This window comes from Sorex araneus, chromosome 5 (genome assembly GCF_027595985.1).
Source record: "Sorex araneus isolate mSorAra2 chromosome 5, mSorAra2.pri, whole genome shotgun sequence".
In the NCBI taxonomy this organism is placed as follows: Eukaryota; Metazoa; Chordata; class Mammalia; order Eulipotyphla; family Soricidae; genus Sorex; species Sorex araneus.
The window spans coordinates 67,336,962-67,363,891 of NC_073306.1; the positions used below are offsets into that span (position 1 = coordinate 67,336,962).

Below are 26,930 nucleotides of genomic sequence, written 5' to 3' on the forward strand. Positions count from 1 at the left end.
CTTGCAGATGTTATCAGTCTCTCCCTATGTCAGTTTTCCAATCTTTATTCCTAATCCTCAATAAATCCTTCCATAAAAATTTCAAAGAGGACAAAACAACAACAAAAAAGATCTATCCAAAGTAAAATCGCATTTAATTGTTAAAAGGACATAATTATTTGGTGCCCACTCTTTTCATTATATCTTTGGGTTTATCTGAGACTAATTTATATAGACTCAAGTAGAGAGAGTATACTGTATATTACTTTTCACTCATAAAAATAGAATAAGAAAACCAACTCATAAGATTGTTACAGATAAAATGAGTAAGTAAAAAAGAATACATTGAAATTCAGTACATTCTCACTGTCACTGTCATCCCGTTGCTCATCGATTTGTTCAAGCGGGCACCAGTAACTTCTTTCATTGATAGACTTATTGTTACTGTTTTTGGCATATGCAATATGCACGGGTAGCTTGCCAGGCTCTGCCTCGAGGGCTCGATACTCTCAGTAGCTTGCCGGGCTCTCCGAGAGGGGCTGAGGAATCGAACTCGGGTCAGCTGAGTGAAAGGCAAACGCCCAATCACTGTGCTATCGCTCCAGTCTACTCCCTAAAAATATGATCTTTTTATATAGTTTTAATTCTTTAAAATTCCTGAAACAGCTAAGAATATGGTCACAGAAAAGCAAATTAAAATTGATTTGGTAAATCAATTTTTAATATACTGCAGATGAATGGATCAAAAAGTTGTAGTGTATATGAACATTATCAGATACTCTAAAGCTGTAAGGAAAAGATAATATTATGTAGTCAGCTGCACTGTGGATGAAACTGGAGGGTAAAATATTAAGTGAAATAAGTCAGAGGAAGAAGAGATGTTATATAATATTACTCATCTGTGAACTAGAGAGAGCTAAAATAAGAACATACTCCCTAAACAATTCCAAACTCTTGACAAAATCTTGATGTTAGACCAATTACCAAATAAGAAAAGAAGATCAGACTAGAAGAATCATGGGGACAATGTGGAGGGTCTTGAAATTTTGGTGGCTGTAGAATGTAGGAAGTATTTAAAGACCACATATTTAGTGCCATGACACTATTTAGGAGGGGTTGGGTCACACCCTGTGGTGCTCAGGGATCACTCCATGTGGACTCAGAGTGCCATATGCTGTGCCAGGGATTGAGCCTGATCGGCTGCATGCAAGGCAAGCACCCTACCCAGAGTATTTAAGTTTTATATTAATGCAGCATTATTATAACATTAATTCCTAACATATAAGAAATTTATTTCAATGCTTCTTAACACCCATTTTCCTTTTATTGTAGCTTTATTAAAGAGTTATAATAGGGGAGAGAGCCCTGAGCACCACCAGGTGTGGCCCAAAAAACAAACGAAGAACAACCACAAGAATGAAGTACAGAAACTTGCACAGGCTAAGTCTGTGTTCTACCTGCTGTATATTATCATATTCTGGCTCTGCGTGTATGTCATTTTATTAAAAGCTAACAGCTTGCTTTGCTTTTTACCCTTTTGCTCAGAAAGTAAGACAACAGCTACACCAATATGACTTTATAGTTGAGGCATAGTTAAGGAAAGTTGAAAAGTGAAAGAAAATAAACTTATCACAAAAGCTGCTTTGGGCTGCCATTAACAACAACAAAATTCCAAGTGAATTAAAACATGAGCCATTTAATCATCTCACAAAAGAAAAAGTACAACCGGAGAATGACTACAGGGTTGATTAATTTAGTAGCACAATCAAGTCATCAAGGTTAGTTTCTCTTTCTGCTCTGTCATTCATAGTACCGTTGCCTTTTCCTGAGGGTGACCTTTCTTTCTGGTTATAAAATAACTCACAACGCATTTCAAATTTTATTGTAATTGTATAAGGACTACATTATCTGAACATTTTTCTCCAACAAGATACCTGCATATATTACATAAAATAAGACACATGAAATAAATATACTATAAAAGGTAAAACTGAGCATACTGGACAGTAAGACAAATCACTAAAACCAAAAAAGGCCACAGATTTAAACAAATAGGATAAAATAAAATTAAGCTTCAAACATCTTTGGAAAGGTGTTGATTTTCAACAGTTTACAGGAACGGAGATTAAGATCAAAACTGTGCAAAACAGAACTAGGACTGAAAGCAGTTTTTTTTAAAGTCAAAACCATCAAAAGGCCATCGGGACCATAGTATTGATGATAGGAAGAGCTTTATAGACTTTGCCAGCAATAATAGATACCACAGAAAACTGTCTTAGCTGAGGGAATACAAGGGAGAAAAAGGCATTTCAGAATTTCTAAGAACATGTCTCTGGCTATGGAAACCTCAAACTGACAAATGAATAGAAAGTGACTCTAAGGGGGTAGTGATGAGAATATGGTGACTGAGAGAAGCAAACCAATGTTCTTCCTGCACAAAGAAGATTTGACATAAGTATTACATACTCCCACATGTACAGACTGACTAAAATAAATCCTACTGCTAAAACAACACGCACATACATACACACACACACCACATACACAATCCTTTAGTGATGATGTAGCAGAAGCAAAAGTTAACTCTAGAATCTTTTACACATGGAAGTATTGGATATATAATATAAAATATCTGTTTAAAATTTAAAAGGATAGTAAATGAAATTTAAATTGTTTCAAAGCAAGAAAGGGGTTTTATTAAGAATTCAAGGGATTCTAATGGACCCAAATAGAAGTTTTAAGATAGTCAAGGGTAAATTTAGCATATTGGTTACAGAATAGATTAAATAAGGCTTAAGGAAGGTCAATACTTAAGCTACATATGAAGAAATTACCATATATCCAAAATAACTGCAAATTTTTTTTCACAAATGGTGAACCTTGAAGAAAAGAGTGTTGAACCCAAAGTACTGATTAACATAAAGAAATTATGATAAATAAATGGGTAAATAGCAAAATAATTAAAAGCAACATTGGTAGAATAGGCATATTATTAATAATATATAATAGTAATTATATAATAATAACATATCATAGTCACTATTAGTATATAATAGGGACATGGGACAAAGGGTCATAAGGACTGGCAGAGAGTCTTGGGCACTTGGGTAGTGGTGGGGTTCAGTCCAGTCTATCTATCTATTGTGAAGCAAAATAGTTTTAATTGTATTAAATTTACTTAACGAAGTGTGTTAAGTAAATATAAAAATACAAGGTATATTTCTATCTAAATTAGAGTTGTTCCCAAGTTGTTTAAAAGTAGGTGGTGTTCAATTTGAAAGGATTCTAGAGCCAGAAAGATAGTAGAACACATAAGGCTCTTAGACTTCTACACAACACCAGGAGTAGTTCCTGAGTGCATGAGCCAGAAGTGACCCCTGTTCATCGCCAGGTGTGACCCAAAAAGAAAAAAAAAACCCGATGTTAAACTCCAAAAGATTATCAAAATAAAAAATATATATCTTGGAAATAAAATTTTATAAAGAATTTAAAAGTGATATAAAGCCCAAGGTAATAAGGGTTTTTATTAAAGTCTTTGCAACTCATGCATGCATGTTTAATAAAACAAAAAAATATAAATCATGACACAATGGTGTTATTTTTAGAAGATTAATTATAAGAATTGTAATAGCTATCTACCAGTGTTGTTTCTATTACAAACTTTTAATTACTGATGAATTTTTTATCACCAAAATATTATTTAAAGTATATTAAATATTTAAATATTATTAAAAGTAGTATGTTAATAATGCTATCTTAATATGTATGTTAATATATATGGCTGTCTGTGCATGTGTGTGCACATACAATATTTATGACAAGGTAAATGTTATATATGTCAAGAAAGGTTTCATCAGTTCAAACAACAGTGTGAGGAACATATTTCAATTTGCAATATATGTGCAAAACAATGTGTTGATATGTAAAGAAACAAGTTAACATTTATTTATTATAAGTTAACATTTATAAGTTAATATATAAGTTAACATCTATTCTACATTTGGAGAAGTTTAATCATGATACATGTTGCAATCTAGTAAGTATGCATTATGCATATTGCATATAATTAATTGAAATGTATGATATTGGATATACTCAGAAAAATTTAAATTTACAGCCTGCATTTAGGAACCAAAAATTAAGACTATTAATTAGAGTGAGATTGATTCCTATGCCGATTTCAATTATCTCATAGTTGCTGCTTAGTACACTGTTCTGAGAAAAGTTCCAAGATAATGTTCCTCAATACTGGTGAAAAAGGCTATTAATGAATTGAATGTTTGTAATGTCACCAAGTTTATTTGTTGAAACACTAATCTTCAATGAAATAGTATTTACAAATGAGGCTTATGGGAGATAATCAGGACAGGAAGATAAAGTCCTCATGTATAAGAAGAATGCCCTTTGGAGATGAAGGGAATAAAACATTCCCTGTGAAATTACAAAAAACTGACCATTGAGGGGGCTGGAGCAATAGCACAGCGGGTAGGGCATTTGCATTGCACGAGGCCGACCCGGGTTCGATTCTCAGCATCGCATATGGTCCCCTGACCACCACCAGTAGTAATTCCTGAGTGCACAGCTAGGAGTAAACCCTGAGCATAGCTGGGTATGACCCAAAAAGTAAAAATAAAAATCAAAACAAAAAACAGACCATCTAGAAAACTGGAAGAATACTGTCACCTGATATCCTGACATCTAGTTTGCTGGTATTTTCATCTTGTTCTTAATAGCTTTTTGAACTGCGATGCATAAATATTTGTTGCTTAATTCGCCTAGTCTATGTTGAGTTTAGCGCAGTAGAGGTAAACAAAAAACAAAAAAAAATGTTTCTATTGATAAAGTTAGAAACATGTGAAATTGGAATCGTCATCTGCTTCCTTCGGTAGGTACTACAATTAATACTTTTTTATATGATTAATCTCTTTGTTGAGATATTACTTCTTTTTCAGTACTGCAATATTCTTGTAATTTTTCTAATCAGACATCCTTTATTTCTGATTTTGTCTATTCATATATTAGAAATTGCATGTGAAGATATTTTAGCAATATCAAATTTGTATCTGACATCATATTATAATGCCACAACTTACCAAATGTATACTTTTATATAGGTTTATAATTACAGCCCTCTTCTCACCATATTTTAATAGCATATTTTTTCTTGGAATCTTTTTTTATTCATTAGACATTTTTTTAAGTGTTCATCATGATCATTCTTACCTTTCATTCCTATCCTCAACTAAATTCTTCCTGCAACTAATTACCAGATGTAACATTTCCTCTTCATAACCACTTAGAATGTTCAAATAATTATCATTGTGTAACTGTGTTGAAAAATTTTCTTTTTACCATTTGAAAATTATAAAGTACATGTGTGGTTACTCATTGTTTTAAATTTACTCTTACAATATCTACTATCTCATATAAGCACTGTTTGAGCACATAGACATAGATTAATGAGTAAAATATTACATGAAACATCCTCCCTTTTGATCCAACTATATTTTAATTATCTTAAAACACCAATTTGCAATAGTTATAAAAACAGATTTATGGAAAGGTATCATACGTTTTAGCATTATTCAAGTTATTTTATTCCAATTTTATTTTGAAGAGTAGTTAAGGAATATTGAAAATTAGGATGTTTTTACAAATGCATTATAATTGAAAACAGCAATTTCAAAGGTAACAAAATTGACGTAATAATCTTATTCTTCCCAATTAGAATAAGGAAGTAATGAAAAAAATTATTATATTCAGGTTAAGACATTTTAATTCAGGAAACTTTTAAGAGTTAAGTTTATGCTTTATAAAAGTTTTTATATTAAAGGTTAAAATAATATAACATGCTAGGAGAAATATCTTCCTACCATTCATTTCACAAGGGTTAATGTCCGGCAAGCTATCTAGAGCCTGGCAAGCTACCCGAGGCATATTCGATATGCCAAACACAGTAACAACAAGTCTCACAATGGAGACATTACTGAGCGAATTGATGGGCAACAGGATGACAGTGATACAGTGATAAACAACTTGTAAAACATAACAACAAGAAAACAAACAACCTCATAAAAATGGAAAGATGAACAAAGAGTTCCCTAAAGAAGAAATACAGACAACCATTGGGTATATGAAAAGTCTATTCATCACTTATCAGGGAATTGAAAATGAAAGCATAGAAATCATAGAAATGTCATCTCACACTAGTGAAACTGGCACACACATCAAATAGAACAAAATTGACCTGGAATGAAGGTGGGGGGAAAAGAAGCCCTCATTCACTGTTGGTGGGAATACTGATTAGTTCAACCTCTTTTAAAAACAATATTAACACTACTCAAAAAAGTAAGATTCAAGCTTTCATACAACCCAGAAGTTCTACTTCTCAGCATTTATCACAAGAACCCCCAGTTTTTTTTTCCAAGGGCTGAGTCCAAGTGGAGAGCAGGAGAGTGTCACTGAGATACTGGTGGAATGAAGCAGATACTCTAGTAGATGGCATGGTAGTGCTGGACTGTTGTATGCATGATATCCTATCATGGACAGCATTGTGAATCACAGTGTCTCAAAGAAATAAATAATAAATAAATAAATAAATAATAATTAAAATAGTAAAAAGTAAGTTTATATTTAGAAGAGGTTGGTTGGAATGTCTAGCATTAACCTAGTTCTGTCTCTTGAATTTTAGAAATTTGTTTAAAAAAATCTTTTAAGAGGCCAGAGAGATGCTGAAGGAAGCAAAATGCTTTTCTTGCATGTGACCAACCTGAGTTCAGTCGCTGCTACCCTGTATGACACCCACTTCCAGCCCCCATCATCACAGTCCCTGGAATAACTAGCCCAAATCAGAGATCAAATAAATGACACAACCAATACAGATAAGCAGAGCTCTATTTTTTTCCCAGATAGTCTGTTTTTTTCCTATATTTTGTCTCCATCAATAAGTTGCAATTCTACTTCTACTTTTAGCCAACTTTGGTTGAAATCAAATCCTTAATTTAAGAAGTTGAAGCATGGGGCTGGAGCAATAGCACAGAGGATAGGGCATTTGCCTTGCACGCGGCTGACCTGGGTTCGATCCCCAGCATCCCATATGGTCCCTTAAGCACCGCCAGGAGTTAATTCCTGAGTGCTGAGCCAGGAATAACCTCTGTGCATCGCCAGGTGTGACTCAAAAAGCCAAAAAAAAAAAAAAATTAAAAGTTGAAGCACAAATATTGATAGTGGTCTTTATCATAATATTTTATCTTCTGAAACCTACTTTGAAATAAATAGTCATTTTTCATCTTTATATCCACATTTTATATTCAATATTTTACTTTTGAACATTTATGAGTCAAGATTTTATTGTAAATTATACTCTGAAAACTATATTTACATTCCATTTTAAGTATAGTTGTGAGTTCTTTTCCAGTAGGAAATGAATAAATCTACAGTTATTAAAACAGTAGCATTACTAAAATTTCTAAATCCTTGGATCAAAATTTGCAGGTGACCATAATCTTTTATCAAACTATAATGCCTAAAAACATTTTAGAAAAGAAGTTATGGGACTGGAAAGACAATAAAAATGTTATCATCTCACTTTGCATGTTTCAAATTCCCTGTACCACACAGGGTCCAATGAGCATTACCAGAAGTAATTCCTGAGCACAGTGTCAAGACTCAATTCTGAGACCCCTGAGTGTGGCCACAAAGCAATTAACTAAAGCAAAAACAAAACAATAGCAAAATATATATAAAAATAATAAAACAAGAAGATTAAAATTGTATTGCCAATAATTTATGATGTTATGATTTAAGGGTTTTTTCCAGCCTAAGAATTAAATTGCAATGTTGTTTATAATATAAAGTCTCTTTAATTCTGAATAAACTTCACTTTTTATTTTTAAAGTGACCATTTAATTTTTTAAATGATAGGCATAAAAATTATTGACTATAAAACATCAATTAATGCATCTACAAAAAAGCTTCTGACATATTTTCTACTAATAAACTGAAATTCAAAGTCCAAATCACATTTAAAAACCCATTCTTCTCCACATGGTATTCCATTATGAAACTGCTGCAATGAACATAACATTAGTTGAACAAACATAACACTATAATCAAGCATCTGCTAACCTTCCTGCATTGCATATACAGCAGAGATTTGTTGTACTTTTTTTAGTATCCTCAATAGGTTTCTGTGTTTATAAAGTCCAGAAATTATCTTCAGAACTTAGCTTCCATACGGTACCAGGAAATCTGGCATAAGAACATTACTGACAAAAAGGATATACAACTCACTTATTTGAAAATATTTTTTTAAATGTGGCAAGTACAAAGTATTATGGAGCAAGTATTATATCCACCTTAACTTCTGTTCAACCTCATCAAAATGAACTGTTGTATGCACATGTCAATTATATAAAAAATATATTTACCAACTTGAGTTCTAATGTTAAAGATGACTTAAAATATATTCAAATATACTTTAATATTTAATTTAGTATACTCATGGTAAGTTTCTGTTCAGCAGAGAACCAGCACCATGAAATCACTGAATAAACAATGTACATATTAGTTATGAAGTTATAATTGAAAAGTAAAATAAATGATGCAATTAAATGATATATACTGAATGGATAATTATTTTATTGAAAACTTATTATTATTCAAGTCCAAATAATCTCGTGGAAATTATATATATCTTCAAGGTTCATTTTTGAAAATTTTATAGGGTTTTCAATGGTTTTTACTCTAGTATATCTTCCCCTTTAACCATAATCTATAATCATACCCTGTTAATCATTGACATTTTTAATAACTTCATTAAATTTAACTTTAACATTCTATTTAATGATATATTATGCACATTAACAATATATGCAATAAAATACACTGAATATTATTATATTTAGCTTTACAAATAAATTTTAATATTAAAAACATTTAAATATTAGAAAGCTATTATAAAGTACAGTATTTAATCTGTGTTTAATTTATAAAATGAAAATATTCCAATAATTAAAAGGTCAACTTTCATCAATTAACAAAACCCATTTGTAATTCAAAGAAAGAAGAATATTCAGATGCTATTATAGCAAAAGTCTGCTTTTAACCTTATGGTAGTGACCAAGAGCTTAACTTGTGAATTGAAGGTGAAAGAATAATCTGGTTCAAAATACATATGATCCTTTAAACCTAGTCAAAACATATTGCCAGATATTTCAATTAATGTGCAGCAAGGTCACAAAATCAATTTCTTATCATACAAAACACTCATACAGTAAATTTTATTTTCAAACCATAATCTCTAAATTAAATCTTTGTACCTAAAAAATACTGTACAGAAAGCCAGTCACTGGGTTTTCTCCCTGATAGCATTTTCAAAATGACACAAGGCTTTTTATGCTATATATAACCTATAAATGTTTGGTTAGATTTTAATCTTCCTAGAGAAAGTCATTATCTCTTTCCATGGCCAATAAAAGGACCAGTCTCCATTTCCTTCTTAAAATAAGTACAAGGTTTGAACATTTCTGACATTTTCCAGCAAAATTACTTGGGAACTTTCAACAATTATAGGGACTAACACTAATCCATACTATTTGTTTTGTGAATCAAATAAGAGCACAAAATTTGGAGAAAATAGTTATAATAAGAAAAACAATATAATCTTGCAGTAAATCCTATGTAAAGTCTCTGTGGGAACTGAAGTTGTGTCTCAAGAACAAAAAGATGCATTTTTAATGAAAACTGACTTAAATATAAAACATCATTATTTATTTATTTATTACATGCAGTTCTTGGAATTCTTTCTCCATATTTCAACTGTCTTTAGCAAGACATTTTTCTTCTTAAAATTTTTTTTCCTATTCAAAAATTGAAATTATACCATAGCAATTCAACCATTGTTGTCTTCTCTCTATGCTTAGTGGCAATGAACTAAAAGTTAAGAGAATCAGTTTCTAATGAAGCAAATATCACCCTGATACCAAAAGCAGACAGAGATACCACAAAGAAAGAGAATTACAGACTGATATTCCTAATGAGCACGGACACAAAGATCCTCAACAAAATATTAGCAAATAAAATCCAACGACTCATCAAAAAGATCATACACCATGACTAAGTAGGATTCATCCCAGGGATGCAAGGATGGTTTAACATTCGCAAGTCAATCAACATAATTCATCATATCAATAAAAGAAATAATAAAAACCTTGTGATCATATCAGTAGATGCAGAGAAAGCATTTGATAAGACCCAGCACCTGTTTATGATGAAAACTCTCAGCAAAATGGGTATCAAAGGAACTTTCCTCATTATAGTCAAAGCCATCTACCACAAGTCCAAGGCAAGTATCATTCTCGATAGGGAAAAGCTAAAAACCTTCCCTCTAAGATCAGCACAAGACAAGGTTGCCGCTTTCGCCACTTCTACTCAATATAGTGCTGTAAGTCCTGGCCACAGCAGTTAGACAAGAAAAAGATATCAAGGGCATCCAGATAGGAAAAGAAAAGGTCAAACTATCACTATTTGCAGATGATATGATACTATACTTAAAGAACCCTAAAGATTCTATGGAAAAGCTCCTAGAAACAATTTGTACAGTAAAGTTGCAAGCTACAAAATCAATACCCAAAAGTCCATGGTTTTCTTATATACAGATAATGAAAGGGAAGAAAGAGACATTAAAAAACAATCCTGTTCACAATAGTACCTCAGAAAATCAAGTACCTTGGAGTCAGCTTAACCAAAGAGGTGAAGGACCTGTACAAGGAAAAATTACAAAACACTATTTCAGCAGATGACATCCGGAGCAGCCGCACACGAAACGGCCCCTCTGCTCCTTAAAGACTATGATCTGGGAGGTCTACTAACCCATTTTGGTACCCAATGGCTTCTTACAGAAATGCATCTGGACTGTGAACTGAGCTACAACCCCATGCCGCCCAGGGAGGGGAAAGGATTTTCTCTCTCAACCCCTTCTTTCTGCAGGGGAGATGGCAGTGGCAGCAGCGGCGCCCACGTGGCATCCACCATCTTCTAGAACTCACAACCCAGAGGTATGAATTTGCAGTGACATGGTGCGCAGGAGATCATGGGATGGGGGTGTTACTGGGACACTCTCTGCCCAGATGAGATCCGGAGCTGCCGTGCACGAAACGGCCCCTCTGCTCCTTAAAGACTATGATCCGGGAGGTCTACTAACCCATTTTGGCACCTAGCAGCTTCTTATAGAAATGCATCTAGACTGTGAACTGAACTAAAATATCAAAAATCTAAAACTGCATGGCCGCACACTCATATAATCTTCATTCTCAGCAATGAAAAACAAATTATCAAATAATGTCTTTTCAGCAGGTTTGATTGTTGGGGGAAAATTCCAAATAATAATACTGAGTTCTCTGTCGAAATATTGAATGTATTCAAATTACAGAGAAAATAAAGTGAAGATCATTAACCAATCACATTGGGGGGAGGTGGATGTGGGAGGGGAGTATATAGGGGTTCTTGGTGGTGGAACATGTGCACTGGTGAAGGGATGGGGGTTTGATCATTATATGACTGAGGCTTAAACCTGAAAGCTATGTAACATTTTTCATGGTAATTCAATAAAATAAAAAGTAAAAAAAAAAAACACTACTACAAGAAATAAAAGAGGACACTAGGAAATGGAGACAATTATGCTCATGGATAGGGAGAATTAACATTATCAAAATAGCAATACTGCCCAAAGCACTATACAAATTTAATGCGGTCCCTATCAGGATACACATAACATTTTTCAAAGAAATAGACAAAACACTCCTGAAATTCATATGAAACAATAAACCCTCACGAATAGCTAAAGCAATCCATGGGGAAAAGAAAATTGGTGGCATCATCTTCCCCAACTTCAAACTCTACTACAAAGCAGTAGTTATTAAAACAGCATGGTATTGTTCTAGAAACAGACCCACAGACCAATGGAACAGAGCTGAATATCCTGTCACAGCCCCCCAAATATATGTCCACTTAATCCTTGACAGAGAAGCAAGAAATGTGAAGTGGAACATGGAAAGCCTCTTCAACAGTGGTGCTGGGAAAACTGGACAGCTACCTGCAAAACAATGAACTCTAACCTCTGTGTAATGCCAGGCACAAAAGTCAGATCAAAGTGGATTAAAGACCTCATTATCAGACCTGAATCTATAAGGTCATGAATGGATAGACATGGAGAGTATCATTCGAAGTGAAATGAGTCAGAAAGAGAGGGACAGACATAGAAGGACTGCATTCATTTGTGGAGTATAGAGTAACATCACATGAGGCTAACACCCAAGGACAGTAGATACAAACAACAGGAGGATTGCCCCATAGCTGGAAGCCTGCTTTATGAGCGGAGGGGAGAAGGCAGATGGAATAGAGAAAGGATCACTAGGAAAATGATGGTTGGATCCAGGAATCCGTCAGGATGGGAGATGTGTGCCGAAATTAGATAACGGATCAAACATGATGACTTCTCAGTGTCTGTGTTACAAGCTATAATGCCCAAAAGTAGAGAAAGAGTATGGGGAATATTGTCTGCCATGGAGGCAGAGGGAGGGTGGGAAAGGGGGGGGTTATACCGGGGATATTGGTGGTGGGGAATGTGCACTGGTGGAGGGATAGGTGTTTCACTATCGTATGAATTTAACCCAAACATGAAAGCTTGTAACTATCTCACGATTATTCAATAAAATTTATAAATAAATAATTAAATAAAAGTTAAGGTAATTACTGTTTTTCAATAAACTGGCCTTATTGTCTTAATATTTGACAATTATATTTATACCAGACAAATATGATTTTTCTGTTTCATAGCAACAAATATTTGAGACATAGTTTTACCCAGCGAATACTATATAATAGAGACTACATGGTAGTATTTTCTTATACAACTAGCTAATAAATCACACAATTCTATTATAAATCTGGATCTTTAGAACTACCCTTGTGTTTGGTGATTGGTAAAATGGAACATAAAGTTATTATCTCAAGTACCCAGGATATACAAAATGATCTAAGACAATGCACTGATAATTTTTCAAATCATTTTCCCGCATCCTCCTCAATACATAGCCTAGTTATTTCAGTAGTACTAATGTCCTTTTCTAAAATATGGAGATAGATCTTGAAGAATATTAGAATACATTTAAAAATTAAATAAAACTGTGATAGATAGATGTAGTATTTTATATATTTTCTTGTGTTACTAGTATCAAAGTTCTAATAAAATATTTTAATGTTATAGATTTAAATATTTTATCTTTTAAATTCATTGATCAGTTTGTTTTAATCAAACTTGAGCTTGATAAAAATAAGACTTGTTTAATAAAATTACTTAACTGTGCATATCTATGCAAAAAATAAGGCTTCATCTTTGATGATCGATTGTGTAAATAATAACTTGTTTTATGTAAAGTTTTGTTTCCAAAGGTCAAGCCATTCAGAACAGTGACAAATGTAAGGGAGATATTTTCACTAACACATACACTAAAATTATTGTAGAACTTAGAAGAAAAAATATATAAAAATACTTCATACTTCCCTAAGATTTATGTAAAAAAGACATACTTAATAATTAAAAATGCAGAAGGAAATATCATGTTCAATGTGACTCGAGGACTCTTAAGTTTAGGAGCAGAGTATCTTAAAAACAGAAGGCCATCATAGGACATTAGGGCCAATATTTCAACTGATACTACCTTTTTATATTTTGAAAAAACAAAGAGAAACTACAAGAAAACACGAAAAAGTTCTTAAGAAATAGAAATGAGAAAGACTTTAGGAAAAAAAGTAACATGTAATAGTGTTCTTAGATGAGTCTGTTACACGTTTGACTTCAAAAACACCCCATTATTCCCTCATTATCTGAGTACATACACATCAATTACCCATTTATTGAACTACACTTTCACTGTATCACTGTATCACTGTCATCCCATTGTTCATCGATTTACTTGAGTGGGCGCCACTAATGTCTCTATTCGTCCCAGACCTGAGATTTTAGCAGCCTCTCGTTACTTGTTTTTCCCAATTGAGCCACACACAAAGATTAATGTCTGGATATACATTATCCTCAGAAAGGGAAAATTTGAGCACAGGTTTCTTATTAAGAGAAGTTCACTAGTTCAATTCCATACTCACCATTCACTCCAAGTTATAAATATTCAAAGTTCTTTTTGAAATATAATACAAGAACTACTTCCAATTTATGGCATTTTACTCAAGTGTACTCAGATGTCAAGGTTTAAACTTCATGTATCTCCATCTTCTACTTCTCTCAAATGAATATGCATTGCCTCTTACTTTAAGGGGTACTCGCAATCACATGTAAACAACAGAAACATAACTCCAATAGGAAAGCAATATAAAAATCATAGTTTTATGGTCATTATTTTTAGTGGTTTAAGTGACTCTGATACAATAATTTCTTTTAATGATAACATTTAATACCTTGGACCTGACCACTGCAATATTGGAGTGATAACTTAAGACTGAGCCATATTTTTTTTTCCAAATGGTAGAGCAGAAGCAACTAGCGAAAACATGAATCAACTAATATTTGTTTCATTTTCATGTTTCAAAATTTGGTCCAAAACAAGGTAATTCATCTGCCCACCCCTCAAAAATATAGCAGAACTATAAAATGAACATTGATCAAATAAATGTGCTATAATAATATAATTTCCTTTTTAATTTGGGAGAGGCATTAGTCATACTCCTAGCAAGATCTGATCTATTTTTATAGAGGAAACTGAATTTCAACAGAGTAATCATGTGTGTGTGTGTGTGTGTGTGTGTGTGTGTGTGTGTGTGTGTGTTTGTGCGTGCATAACTTACCATGAGCTTACCAAGTGAAAAGGGCTTTACTATTTATTAAGAAGTTTGATGAAAGTTGGTACAAATATATTACTGTTTTTGGCTGGAATAATAGTACAGTTCTTTGGGTGCTTGCCTTGAAAATGGCTACTTGAGTTTGATTCCTGGAATCCCATACAGTCTCCTAAGCACTGCCAGGCTACTGCGGAGTAAGAAATAACCCCTGAGCACTGCTGGGTGCAACAAAGAAACAAAACAAAACAAATATATTATAATTTATCTGAAACTCTCTTAACTAGGATATGTCATAATAGAAGGGTTTTAATGTATTAGCTCTTAGTTACTGGAACATAAACTTGAGTAAGCAAATAGGAATCTATAGGATAGAGTTTGATCTGAAAAAGTCATCTTATTTTCACAGTGAGATAGTATCACAGACTTTCTAACATATTTCCTTTTCTTTCCTTCCTTCTTTAATCTCGACTTAGTCTCAAAATGTGATGAAATAAAGTAAAGATTGTAAAAGTAAGTGAATATAGAATTAGAGGTCCAAGGGATTGATAGAAACTCTTCTTGTAGAGGTCTTTTACATTTTTTTGCCTACTTCTGATAGTCACCCACATGGATATTATTTTACAGTATTTCTCAGGTATATTATGACCTCAATTTGAGAATAATATTTAAAATATGATAAATATATTTTATTGATGGAGAACAATGTATTAAAAATTGCCTGGCAGAAACAGTCAAAAGTACTGGGTAGTATCAGAAGGAAGCACTTGCTAAAAACAATTTATGGAGGAAAGTCAGATGATTACAATACCATAACTGCAAATTGTAAATGAGTCAAAAGCAGACTTTTAGTTGAATCAAAAAGCAGAATTTCTTGAACAACAATGCTCTCTTACTGCACACTGTGTATTGCCTTCTTATATTCATGACATTATAATGAGAAAATCCATCAGTAAATCAAATTTAGAAAACACATTGACTAAATTTTGTTTTCCTTTTGAAATCAGCCAAAAAAGAGATTTGGTAGAGTCTGGGTACAGATATCAAAAAAGATTACAAGTATATCTATGGATGAAATTGAACTATCATCAAAAGTGGGATTGTACTGAGTTGATTAACTTGTGAATAGCTTAACCAATGAAGTTCCAGTGTGCTTAATTTCATTTCATGTAAATAAATGTGATATTTATTACTCTCTGTTCTGTGTGTGATTCTCCTCTGAGGAGTAGAACGATACGAATGGAGACTTTAGCCTCATTTTACTGTTTTTTTTAAGCATTGGTTTGAAATTTCTATATTGATGTCCCATGCTACCACATAGGAGGAATAAGAGAAAAGAGGTGCAAAAGATTGAGTAATAAAAGAGTTTTAGAATTTAATGTCAAAAAAGGTTTTTTTTTATAATATAGTTTCTTTGTATACAGAAGTCCATTTCAATAATTTTTTGTTTAGATTTTAAAAAAAAATACAGAATCTCTGTAATTCTACCAACTAGTTTTTCCTTTTAGTCTACTTTATCTCCCTAAAACTAGCATTTTCTAAGCCAATTGTTCTATTTATTCAACTTTGTTTTTACACTGTTGGCTCTTCTCCAACGCCTGGTTATCCTTAAGTGACCCTCATGTTTATATTTCAAGAACAATCTCAATTACTATAGGTAGCCTGACTCAAGTTTTGCCTGGAATTCATTCATTGCAACTTCTTAGTATAAGGGAGCTTAGAGTTTCCTGTCTATACTGGTGAGATACAGCAATTTTCAGGCATTATTTAAATTACCATAGGTGGAAAATAAACAACAAAAAAATTACTCTCAAGAATTCCTTCAAACAGATGACAGTTTCCTTTCAGTGTATTTTCTTGGCTTTATCTCAGAACAAAAGAGAAATGGGGACCAATGAGGAATAAGAATGTAATCTGAGCAAGCCTTCAGAAAATAACAACTCAATCAGCTAGATAACCATTTCTTTTCTGGGAAGAAACTTGGATTCCATGACCACAAGGAAAGACATTATCTCTGCTGTAGTCTTCTCTGTCTGCAGGGATCGGATTGCTACTGTTTATGACCTGAAGTTCTACTTTGATAAATTCACTTTTATTTTTTGACTTCTCATGACCCTCACTTTGATTACACTATCAGTATAGTAGGCTTGAGAGACGTGGACAAACAGGAGTTAAACAATTGTTTCTGTTCTATGAATTTCATCAAGATATAAAGCCTATAAATAGTTTTAACTTCCCTGAGCTTGTTTCTAAGGTAGTTTAAGAATATACACCATACATATACACAATTATAACCATATCAGAGTTCATGTTTAACAAGTTTGTATTAGCATTAATTTTTTTCAACCCTCCATTAGTATTAATTTGCCTAAGAAACTCCCCTGGAATATGTAAAAATAAATTTGTTTGATTTACAAAAGAAAAATTGTTTCCTCAGGAATGTTTGGTAGCATACAGATGAAGTAAGATGTGTGTATGTACAATATTATTGAGATAAACCTTTCTGATCCAAGTATTCTTTAAATAGTACTTAAAACTCAGAAGCCACAGATTCGGATGAGGAAGAAAAGGAGGGTAGGGAGAAGAAAATAACAGAAGTGGAGGGGTGGTAAAAGGGGATGAAAGATGAGATGAGGTAAAAAATTCTGGCTCAAACTTTTTCCTCAAGTTCCAATTTCTAAGTTATAATATCAGACACATGTTATAAATATAAAAGGGTAGGGAAGATTATGAATGAACTACTCAGAAATCTGACAGTGCCTTATGAGAAATTAAAAAGATATATTTTCAAAAGAGACCCATTTGAGCCTAAAGAGAAAAGAAAAAGACAAGATTTACAAGATTCTGTTGAAGTTTTCTCTGAAAGAGATTACTGAAACAGGCTCACAGAGACCTGATATATAGTTTAGCCCACTCTTTTCTGGTATGTAACAATATAGAAGTTATAATATGGGGACAATTGAAAGACTTAATTTTCTTCATTTTGGTTTTAATCTCAATAAATTAATTTTGATCTATAATTTATGAGTATATGGCAAAACTTAGCTGATAATCAAACATTATTACATTATTTAGTAAGAAAATATATTGCAATGCTATATAGTTCAGGTACCATTTTCTAAATTTCAGATTTCAAGTATAAATATTCCGCCATTAAAATAAATAATTTTACATAATACATACTAAAATATTTTCTCTCTGCTTTGAAATACATTGATAAATTTTTCTATATTGTAATCATTAGTTTAGAAAATGAGTGCATCATTAACTATATAATAAAACTATTTTAAAATCCGGTTAGACATAAGAATCTATTTCAGCACAATGTATTAGGTTTTATCTTTGTTACTCTTAGACCTAGAGACATTAACAATATCCTTTGTAAGTGCATTCATGAAGCACAGATGTTTATAAGATGAATGCATAAAAATAGGTCAACTATCTTTAAACAAATAATAGAATGTATGCATCCAAGTGAGGATTTGAAAGTCAGTGCATTTTCCCACTGATGTTATTATTACATACACACTATTAGAGAATGTAAAATCACTTAAAAATGTTTAATTATTTTAATCTACCGTCTTACAGAGCCTGGCAAGCTACCCGTGGCATATTTGATATGCCAAAAACAGTAACAACAAGTCTCACAATGGAAATTTACTGATGCCCGCTCGAGCAAATTGATGAAGAAAGGGATGACAGTGCTACAGTACAGTGCTACTTACACAAAATATTTCCTTATATAAATTTTAATTTATAGCCACTTTCCTTCATCTTAAAGCAACTCCTGAAATTAATTTTCTGCTTTATTCATTATATTTTGCTAAAAGTTCTTAAATATTTAAAAAAATTAAATCACTTTCAAAATATCAAAATTAAGAAAAAAGAAAATAATAGCACTTATCTATGTAATAAAGAAAGCATTTTAATTAAAATTAAGAACTGGTATCATTATTATAATAAATAACTGTAGAGTGCACCTTATTTAAATGTTATAGGTGACATATATCTATACATATAAAGATCAGATGGAAAAAGATCATAATTCATTTTTCTTTTCACAATTCTATCATGAAAATAGTAAAATGATCAGTTCATTAAATATTTGAAACTCGTTATTGCATGTAGAACACATAAGAGTGCTAATTTGTATATAGACACCACTTATACTTTTTTAATACTTTCTACAACTTCTAAAGACCATTAGTTTTCCCATTTTGTTGAGACCTTACAATTAAACAAGTCTGTAGAAATAATCACATCCTTAGCATTTATTTCTTAGACTAAGCAGAATTATGCCAGTAGATTAATTCTCCTGTATCTTGAACTCAAAATTGACTTGTTTATTTTGGCTCAGCTTTTTTGATGTTGTTTTCCTTACCAGTGTTACACTCTTCTATAGTTTATTATATTATTCTTCTAGTTGAATTTTATAAACATATATATTGTAGACAATAATGAAAACACCGCCTTTTAGATTACAGACTACATCTCCCTGAGTGCAGGCATGGAAGATTTCAATTATTGTTTGTAAAGAGCTTGTGATTTTGCCCATAGTATTCTTGTATTAAACTCTTAAAATATTTTTATACTTTTATACAAGATGTTATCTGCTTCATTACTAATCCTTCCTTTTCTTTTCATTGTTGCTTTTAAGCCACACATGGTGATTCTCAGGGTTTACTCTTGGCTCTGCACTCAGTAATTACTTCTGCTGGTGCTCCGGGTTTCATAACAGGGGATTGAACCAGGTCAGCTCATGCAAGGCAAGCTCTCTACCCACTGTATTATACCTCCAGGCCCCAGAAAGTGATCCTTTTTTTGTGGGGGGGGTGGTCACACCCAGCTATGAGCAGGGGTTACTCCTGGCTCTGCACTCAGGAATTACTCCTGGCCGTGCTCGGGGGATCATATGGGATGCTGGGAATCGAACCCTGGTCGGCAGAGTGTAAGGCAAACGCCCTGTCTGCTCCAGCCCCTGATGATCCTTCTTAATCTTACTGGGGCAATTGTTTTGGTCCTATCCATTCAGATTCCAAGAAACTTTTAGAAACAGCCTCTTTAAGTGGGGAGACAAATTCTCCTTCCCATCCTTACATCCAAAGATACTTCAGTCTTTCTTTGTTTTTTGTTTTGTTTTGTTTTTCTCTTTCTTATAGTTCAGTCTATTCCGGTTCAAGGAATAGCACATGTTCCATGTACATGAAGATTGTTTTAACCCTTCCAACTTTAACACTCTTTTTAACATTTTGTTAAGATCTTTAACTCCCTACACTTCTCATACTATTGCACCAAATACTAGCCAAGTCTTTGCGAAAATGCAATTAAGAATAGCAATACCAAGATATTAACAAACTAAAGCAACCACAATTTAGCGTTAAAATTATTAGCTTCTTCAAAACTTATTAAATGTGTGCTCAAATTTCAATATAAACATCTCCATCTCTTGTCTTAAAGTACTCTCACATATCAGCTTCATAATAAATTTCATTAATACTTCCACGAACTTAGACAAATTCATATTAAAATGATACTGCATTATCAGTTAAGCTTATAAACATGTTGTACTCTAATCGTCAGATGAATTGGAATGCATTGACCTTTGCTTGTAACTAGCGAAGGTAGAGATCCCAGAGACTGAGTCCTAGGGTTATCAATTAGACCTCCAGATAGTGGTGAAACAACTCAAAACTTTGAAACTTGCTTCTTTCCTATGCAAAAGATGTAGCCCTGAGCTCTTCAAAAACTTTTTACAAGAGGGAAAAAATTCAATAGTCCCCTCCCCTAGCATTTCTGGGTGTTTTCATCGATTTGCTCGAGCAGATACTAGTAATGTCTCCATTGTGAGACTTGTTATTGTTTTTGGCATATCGAATACGCCACGGGTAGCTTGCCAGGCTCTGGCGTGTGGGCAGGATACTCTTGGTAGCTTGCCGGTCTCTCTGAGAGAGATGGAGGAATTGAACCCGGGTCGGCTAAGTGCAAGGCAAATGCCCTACCGGCTGTGCTATCGCTCCAGCCCAAAAGATTGTTATACAATTTAAATATTATTTTACTTAATACCTTAAGTGGATTGAGAGCACAATTATCAAGTACTAGTTATTTAGTTAATTTGAGGGGTTATATGTGTGGCTGTTTGGAGTTAATCTCTGCTAGTATACTTCTATTTTGACCAGGAGCATCACCTCTCCACTACACACAGTCTATCTGAAACTTAGTTTGTTTTGTAGTAACAATGAAACATAAAGAAATCTATCCTTTTCCCATTCTCACTTAAACCAGAACATTTCAGCAAGGCAGTGAGGTAAAAGGGCCTCTTGACAATGAATTTCAGGAAGCCATAAAACCAAAAAAATAAAAAAAAAAATGTTTGGAGAGACAAGATATGATCTCAAATGGAAATATTCTCTAGCCAGCTCAAACCTAATGGATCTGAAGACAATTCACAGGCAGGGACAAAGGCCCTGATAAGATTCAGAGAACAAAAAGATTGCTCAAGTTCAAAGTTCTTTTCTTTGACAATTTGCCCAAGTAAGAACTCTTATCTACACAGAGACCCCTGCTAAACACAGTTTGAAAAATACCCTATATAACCAGTCTCCTGCAACTAAGGGCACTCCTGAGTTGGAATTGTCTACACCTTTTCTTTGGGTGTGTAAACACTTTGTTTAGGAGCTATTTCCTCTCTGTGGAGAAGTCAATGCTCTTTCTTATATGTGTCTCATTTTTTTCCCTAATAAAAATATTCTCCTCACTGATGTCCTCTGAAAATTTATACTGTGAGCAAAGACAAAAATCTGGGACCCAAGTGGAGATTGGGACAGACTTCATCTTTTCCTGCAAAGAGCACAACCTCACCTTAGCCTGAGAACAATGGCTACCCAAAAAGTAGGCAGTGTACTAGCATTCACACCAGGGAGAGTAAGTGGTCTCCACTACAAATTGACAGCTGCCCTAGGAAATTGGCAGGACCTTAGCACCGAGTCTTTGCAGGAGTTACTGAGAACTTTATTAGTCCTGACCTGTCTTGCCACTAACCCTATTGATACTCTGAGGTAAATATCCAAAAATTATTTGGAGCACTTCAAAAAATCACTGCACATTTACAACTCCCAGCTTTTGTTATTGTATATTCTTTTTACATGACATATCTTTGCAGATCTGTCAATCTTGATCATTACTAATTATACTTCACTTGTTAATGTAAGTTCTTCTCCATTTGGAAATCTTGCCAAAACTTGGCTGTCTATCTCAAATTTATCGACTTATACATTTTAAATATTGTATGGTCCTTACTACAGTTCTGAAACTCTTCCCAGATATATTAAAAACTAAGCTCGTTTTTAGGGTCTGGAGTGACAGCACAGTGGGTTGGGTATTTACTTTGCAGGAAGCCAACCCAGGTTCGATTCCCAGCATTTCATATGGTCCCCTGAGCACTGCCAGGAGTAATTTCTGAGTGCAGAGCCAGGAATAACCCCTGGGCATCTCCAGGTGTGACCCAAAAAGAAAAAAACACTAAGATAGTTTTAAAAATTTATTATTTAAATCTAAGGACTTGGCAGTGCCTGTTAATCAGAGGCTGTGAGAGGCTAAAGTAGTGAGTAGGAGTATTGGCTCTGGGATCAGACACACATGGGTTTAATTGTTGGCTCATCATTGTTTTATAATTGAGACATTCATCTAACTTATGTAAATATGTTTCTCTTTATATAAAATGGAAATATTAAGATAATAAGGTGTGGTGCTAATTAATGCGTTGTGTTGAACTCAGAGGACAGTATAATGGTGATGATGCAAGTGCTCACGAATTATCTGCTCAATAAGATTATTACATGAAACAAATTCACTACTATCAAGAGCTTGTTTCTGGGCTAGAGAGACAGTAAAGAGGGTAAGGTGCTTGTCTTGTGCAGTCCATCTGGGGATCAATCCCAAGCATGCCACACATTGTCCCCCAGGCCTGCCAGGAATGTTCTTAAGCACAGAGCCAGGATTAAGCTCTGAGCACAACCATTTGTTGTCCAAAACCAAAGCAAACAAACCCAAAATTCTATTAGATGTCTATTAAATTTGGCAGAGTTGGGCAAAACTGCACTGGATAATAAAAGTTACACTTCAAAATGAATCATTAAATCACAGTTATAAACTAGTTGGTTGCTTAAGGTCCAAATTATGAACAATTATGTTAGTGCTGATAATCACAGCAGTCAAAAAGTATCTAAATAGAAAATTAGACCAAGCTGCTTTATACAACTATTATACAACATATAATGATAAGTGGAAAAGCACATTAATATATATGATGCAATACGTTGAAGGTCACAAAACTATCAATATGCCACAATGCTATTCAATTAAGCATGCAATAACAATCTGAGATTATTTATGGAAAGCATTTTGTAGCGCTTGTAGAATAGTATATTACAAAATTTGACTGTATATATAAGCAAAAATGCCTGATAGAATGCGCCATAAAGCTACTGCAGCTTTGCTTTACATTTTTTACACATTAAACTAATTATGATGAGGTTTAGTCTTACTGTATGCTGCATATTTAATCTTTTTTTAAGAGCCTATCAAGTTGAATCACGAGATATAATTGTTTATGCTATAAGAAAACACATGCAATATTAACAACGTACACTACCCTGGTTTAATTAGAAAAAGTCCATGCTATCTTAAATACATTTAGGAATATAATACCATACAGTTCTAATTTGAACTCGCCATTTAATTATATTTTAAAGCTAATTTATATGACTTGGAGCTTCTTTTTCTCCATTCTCTTACACAGAAAGTTGTTCCATTAACCCTACCGAAAACTAGATTCTGCTACTGATGAAATAGAAATAAAGAAGGATTTAGTAAGTTGTGGGGAAATAGGAATGTGGGAAAGACTACACATAAGGGGATAACTAAATTCTGATTTTCAGAAATACCCAAATTATCAGGTCAATTAGCTAAATTGTTTATTGCTGCATCTAAAAGAAGCAGTTCTAGTATAATGATTTGGTCTAGACTAAGTTCTATAAATGAATTCTTCTTTTGTAGATAAAAATTTATTAAAAAAGTATTTTCTATGAGGATTAGGGCTCCCAAACATGCTAATGCCCAATGGTTCTGGAGAACTTCCACCAGGACGTTCTTTAGAGGTCATGGAGTTCCGAGGATCAAACCTGCATCCTTGCCTATGCAAGACATCTCGTGCCCTTGACTCATGGGCTAACTCCATGAACTTATTTTCAAAATTCTTTTATTACTTTCTTTTTCTTTTCCTTCTTCTCTCTCTGTCTCTTCTTGTCTCTGTGTCTGTCTGTCTCTCTCATACACACTCACACACAGACACACACACACACACACACACTAAGTACTAAGGAAATTATCTGAGGACAACTCATACCCATATAATCAGCACTTTACACTCCCCCCCCTTGGTCCCCAATTTTCTCATTTCAACTTAGCTTTCTGGGTTAAGTAAAAGTTGAGCTAATATTAAAGAATAGGGGCCGGAGCGATAGCACAGCGGGTAGGGCGTTTGCCTTGCACGCGGCCGACCCGGGTTCGATCCCCGGCATCCCATATGGTCCCCCCAAGCACTGCCAGGAGTAATTCCTGAGTGCAAAGCCAGGAGTAACCCCTGAGCATCGCTGGGTGTGACCCAAAAAGCAAAAATATATATATATATATAAAATAAAAAAATAAAGAATATTCACACCAAGAATAATCTATATATAGAATCAGCCAAAATCAATAATCAAATAGACATATTTACTTAAGATTTTTTGTCAACAGGATCAGATCTAATATTCTAAAGTAAAACAACTTAATTTTTATACAGGGAAGAGAAATCAGAGAACTGTCTCAGGACAAAATCCAAAAGGATAATAAAGATTGTTTACCTTCACAAATTGTGACACCATTTCCTGAAAACCCCATGTTGCAATAACAGGCTTCAACTCCATTCCGTATTTCACATTTTGCGTTTGGGAGACAAGGTGTTTTGGTGCAATTTTGAGAGTAGGTATAATTCAGCAAAGTGGAAAAAAACACTATAAGAAAATAAATACACCTTTTCAAAATGAGAAAGGAAAATCTCCCCTGATTGTTGAGTTAGACTATAAATAAACGCACACACTTTTCTTTTTTTCCCTTTAGATAAATGGATTGTAAGAATTCCTCAACGGGGCATTTAACTAAATAACAGCACCATAGCAAGTAAGTAAAACGATTAATATTTTTTCTTCAATCTCAATGTTCTTTATCAAATAAATCTTAACAAAACTAAAATGTAGTAAACAATCCTGCTTTGTAGGGAAAACACTGTTCCCAGATCACTGGACCATAGGATCACTCTTCACTCTGCTACTTTTGAAAGAAACTGCCTGTTTGCAAAGCAATTTCTCTCCTCTGGGAATGACTCTGTGGAGAAATCAGAGTGGAATAAGTATTGGTACTTTTCAAAGTCAAATATATGTAATTTAAAAATGCAGCGCAGCATGTCTTAATATCCAGAAAGTCAAATGTAATTATTTTTTTCCTGTGTTCTAACTGGTTTAAGTCTTCCTTTTACTACACACATACACACACATATATATACGTGTACATATATATATGTACGCATATACACACGTGTATATATATATATACACACACATATATATACACACAGTCTTCTAAGGATAAGTCAATACTGGTCTAAGATTGGAGTTTCATACATGGAAGAAAAAGCACCATTAACAAAATTAACATTAACATTAGAGAAAGCACAACTACTTCAGTGTGAAAACAAAGTTGAAGTGGTATTTTGTGGGCTGCTGCCAAATGATAAGAAAAAACCTAAGACATCCTTTTTTTGTTGTTTGCCCAGACCTCTGCAAGACAAGCCTTGTTGGAGAGGGACGATTATGAATCATGGAAAGTTATTGTTTTGAAACAGTCATCTGAGATAAACTGTCCTTGTCTTGTGACAGGGTATGAAACAGTGGCCTCTGCGTCCCAGGCTCACTTGAGCTGCATACAGGTCTACACCAGAATGAAATTACTCTCAAAGCCTATTTGTCATCTTTGCAGGGCATCAATAAAGTTGTATTTTAAGTGAACCTTAAGTCTGTGCTGACTGTCCCCTTTAAAGTCTTTCCTCCGAAGAGCAGAAAAAGTTTGGATTTCCAAAATTTCTTAAGGAAACAACAGTAGAAAGGACCATCTGAGACTTGAGTGAACTCTGACACTAGGCAGGATTTTTTTCTTTCTTTCTTTTTTTTTTTCTAATTGACTTAGTCCCTGAATCCTGGATCTCAATTCCACAGTGGAAAGGCCAAGGAGAAAAACATCCTGAAGTACAGCGTCAATTCCCTCGCTGGCTTAGCCAAATGCACTTGGCACTTGAGTTCCTCCTGGAAAAAGTCCCCATCGCTACAAAGGCTCTTCCCCTCCAGCTAAGACCCCGTCGGGCCGCTGGGCACTCACCTAGGAGCGGAAGGAGTTTCATTGGCAGCGGCCGCGGTGGCAGTGGCGGTGGCTGGAACGCTGCTGGGAGTGCGGGCCCGGTACCGGGATGCTGTCGGGCTGGGCGGGCGCGGCAGGGTCCCGGCTCCGTCCCCTCCCGTGACGCGCGGGCTTCCTCCGGGCACTTTCCGGCCCCCTTTGTGTGAGCGTGTGTGTCAAGCCTGAGCCTGCAGACCACGTCCGGCTCAGTTCCCAGCCACCAAGTCACCATGATCTCATTCGGGGCCTCCTACTAACCCTCTTCCCCAAACTCCCCCTGCACTTTTGCAGACCCTCACCGGAAGCGTTTTGTCCCCGGACCAGAACGCAGTGTTACTTCCAAACACTATTCTTTACTGTCAGAGCCCTCGAGACACTCCAGGAGTGGCTTCCTGAATGTCCAGGATATTAGGCTAAATTCCAGGGCAAGATCCTTTTTTTTTTTTTTTAATTTACTAATAAATTTTCCTACAGATCCATGGGCCAAGAAGTTGGCAGGAACTCTGACCCCTAAATTATAACGTTTTTATTTCCATTGTTTTACTCACCTTGTTGGGGCATGGGGTCAAGAATGTGAAATTTAAAAAATACTTTTTCATTTTACCTACTTCCTA

At 34.2% G+C, this 26,930-nt stretch overlaps 1 protein-coding gene across 1 annotated transcript in view; it reads right to left on the bottom strand.

The window, feature by feature from the left end:
- The window catches only part of ADGRL4 (adhesion G protein-coupled receptor L4), an 85,747-nt gene extending 59,212 nt beyond the window's left edge, over positions 1-26,535 (bottom strand). The window contains exons 1-2 of the mRNA XM_055139503.1: positions 26,299-26,535; positions 24,732-24,881 (exon numbers count right to left, since the gene is read on the bottom strand). Of these exons, the coding sequence (XP_054995478.1) occupies positions 24,732-24,881; positions 26,299-26,320 (172 nt within the window). The 5' untranslated portion in view covers positions 26,321-26,535. The remainder of the gene's footprint in view (positions 1-24,731; positions 24,882-26,298) is intronic.
- Between the last annotated feature and the right edge of the window lie 395 nt (positions 26,536-26,930).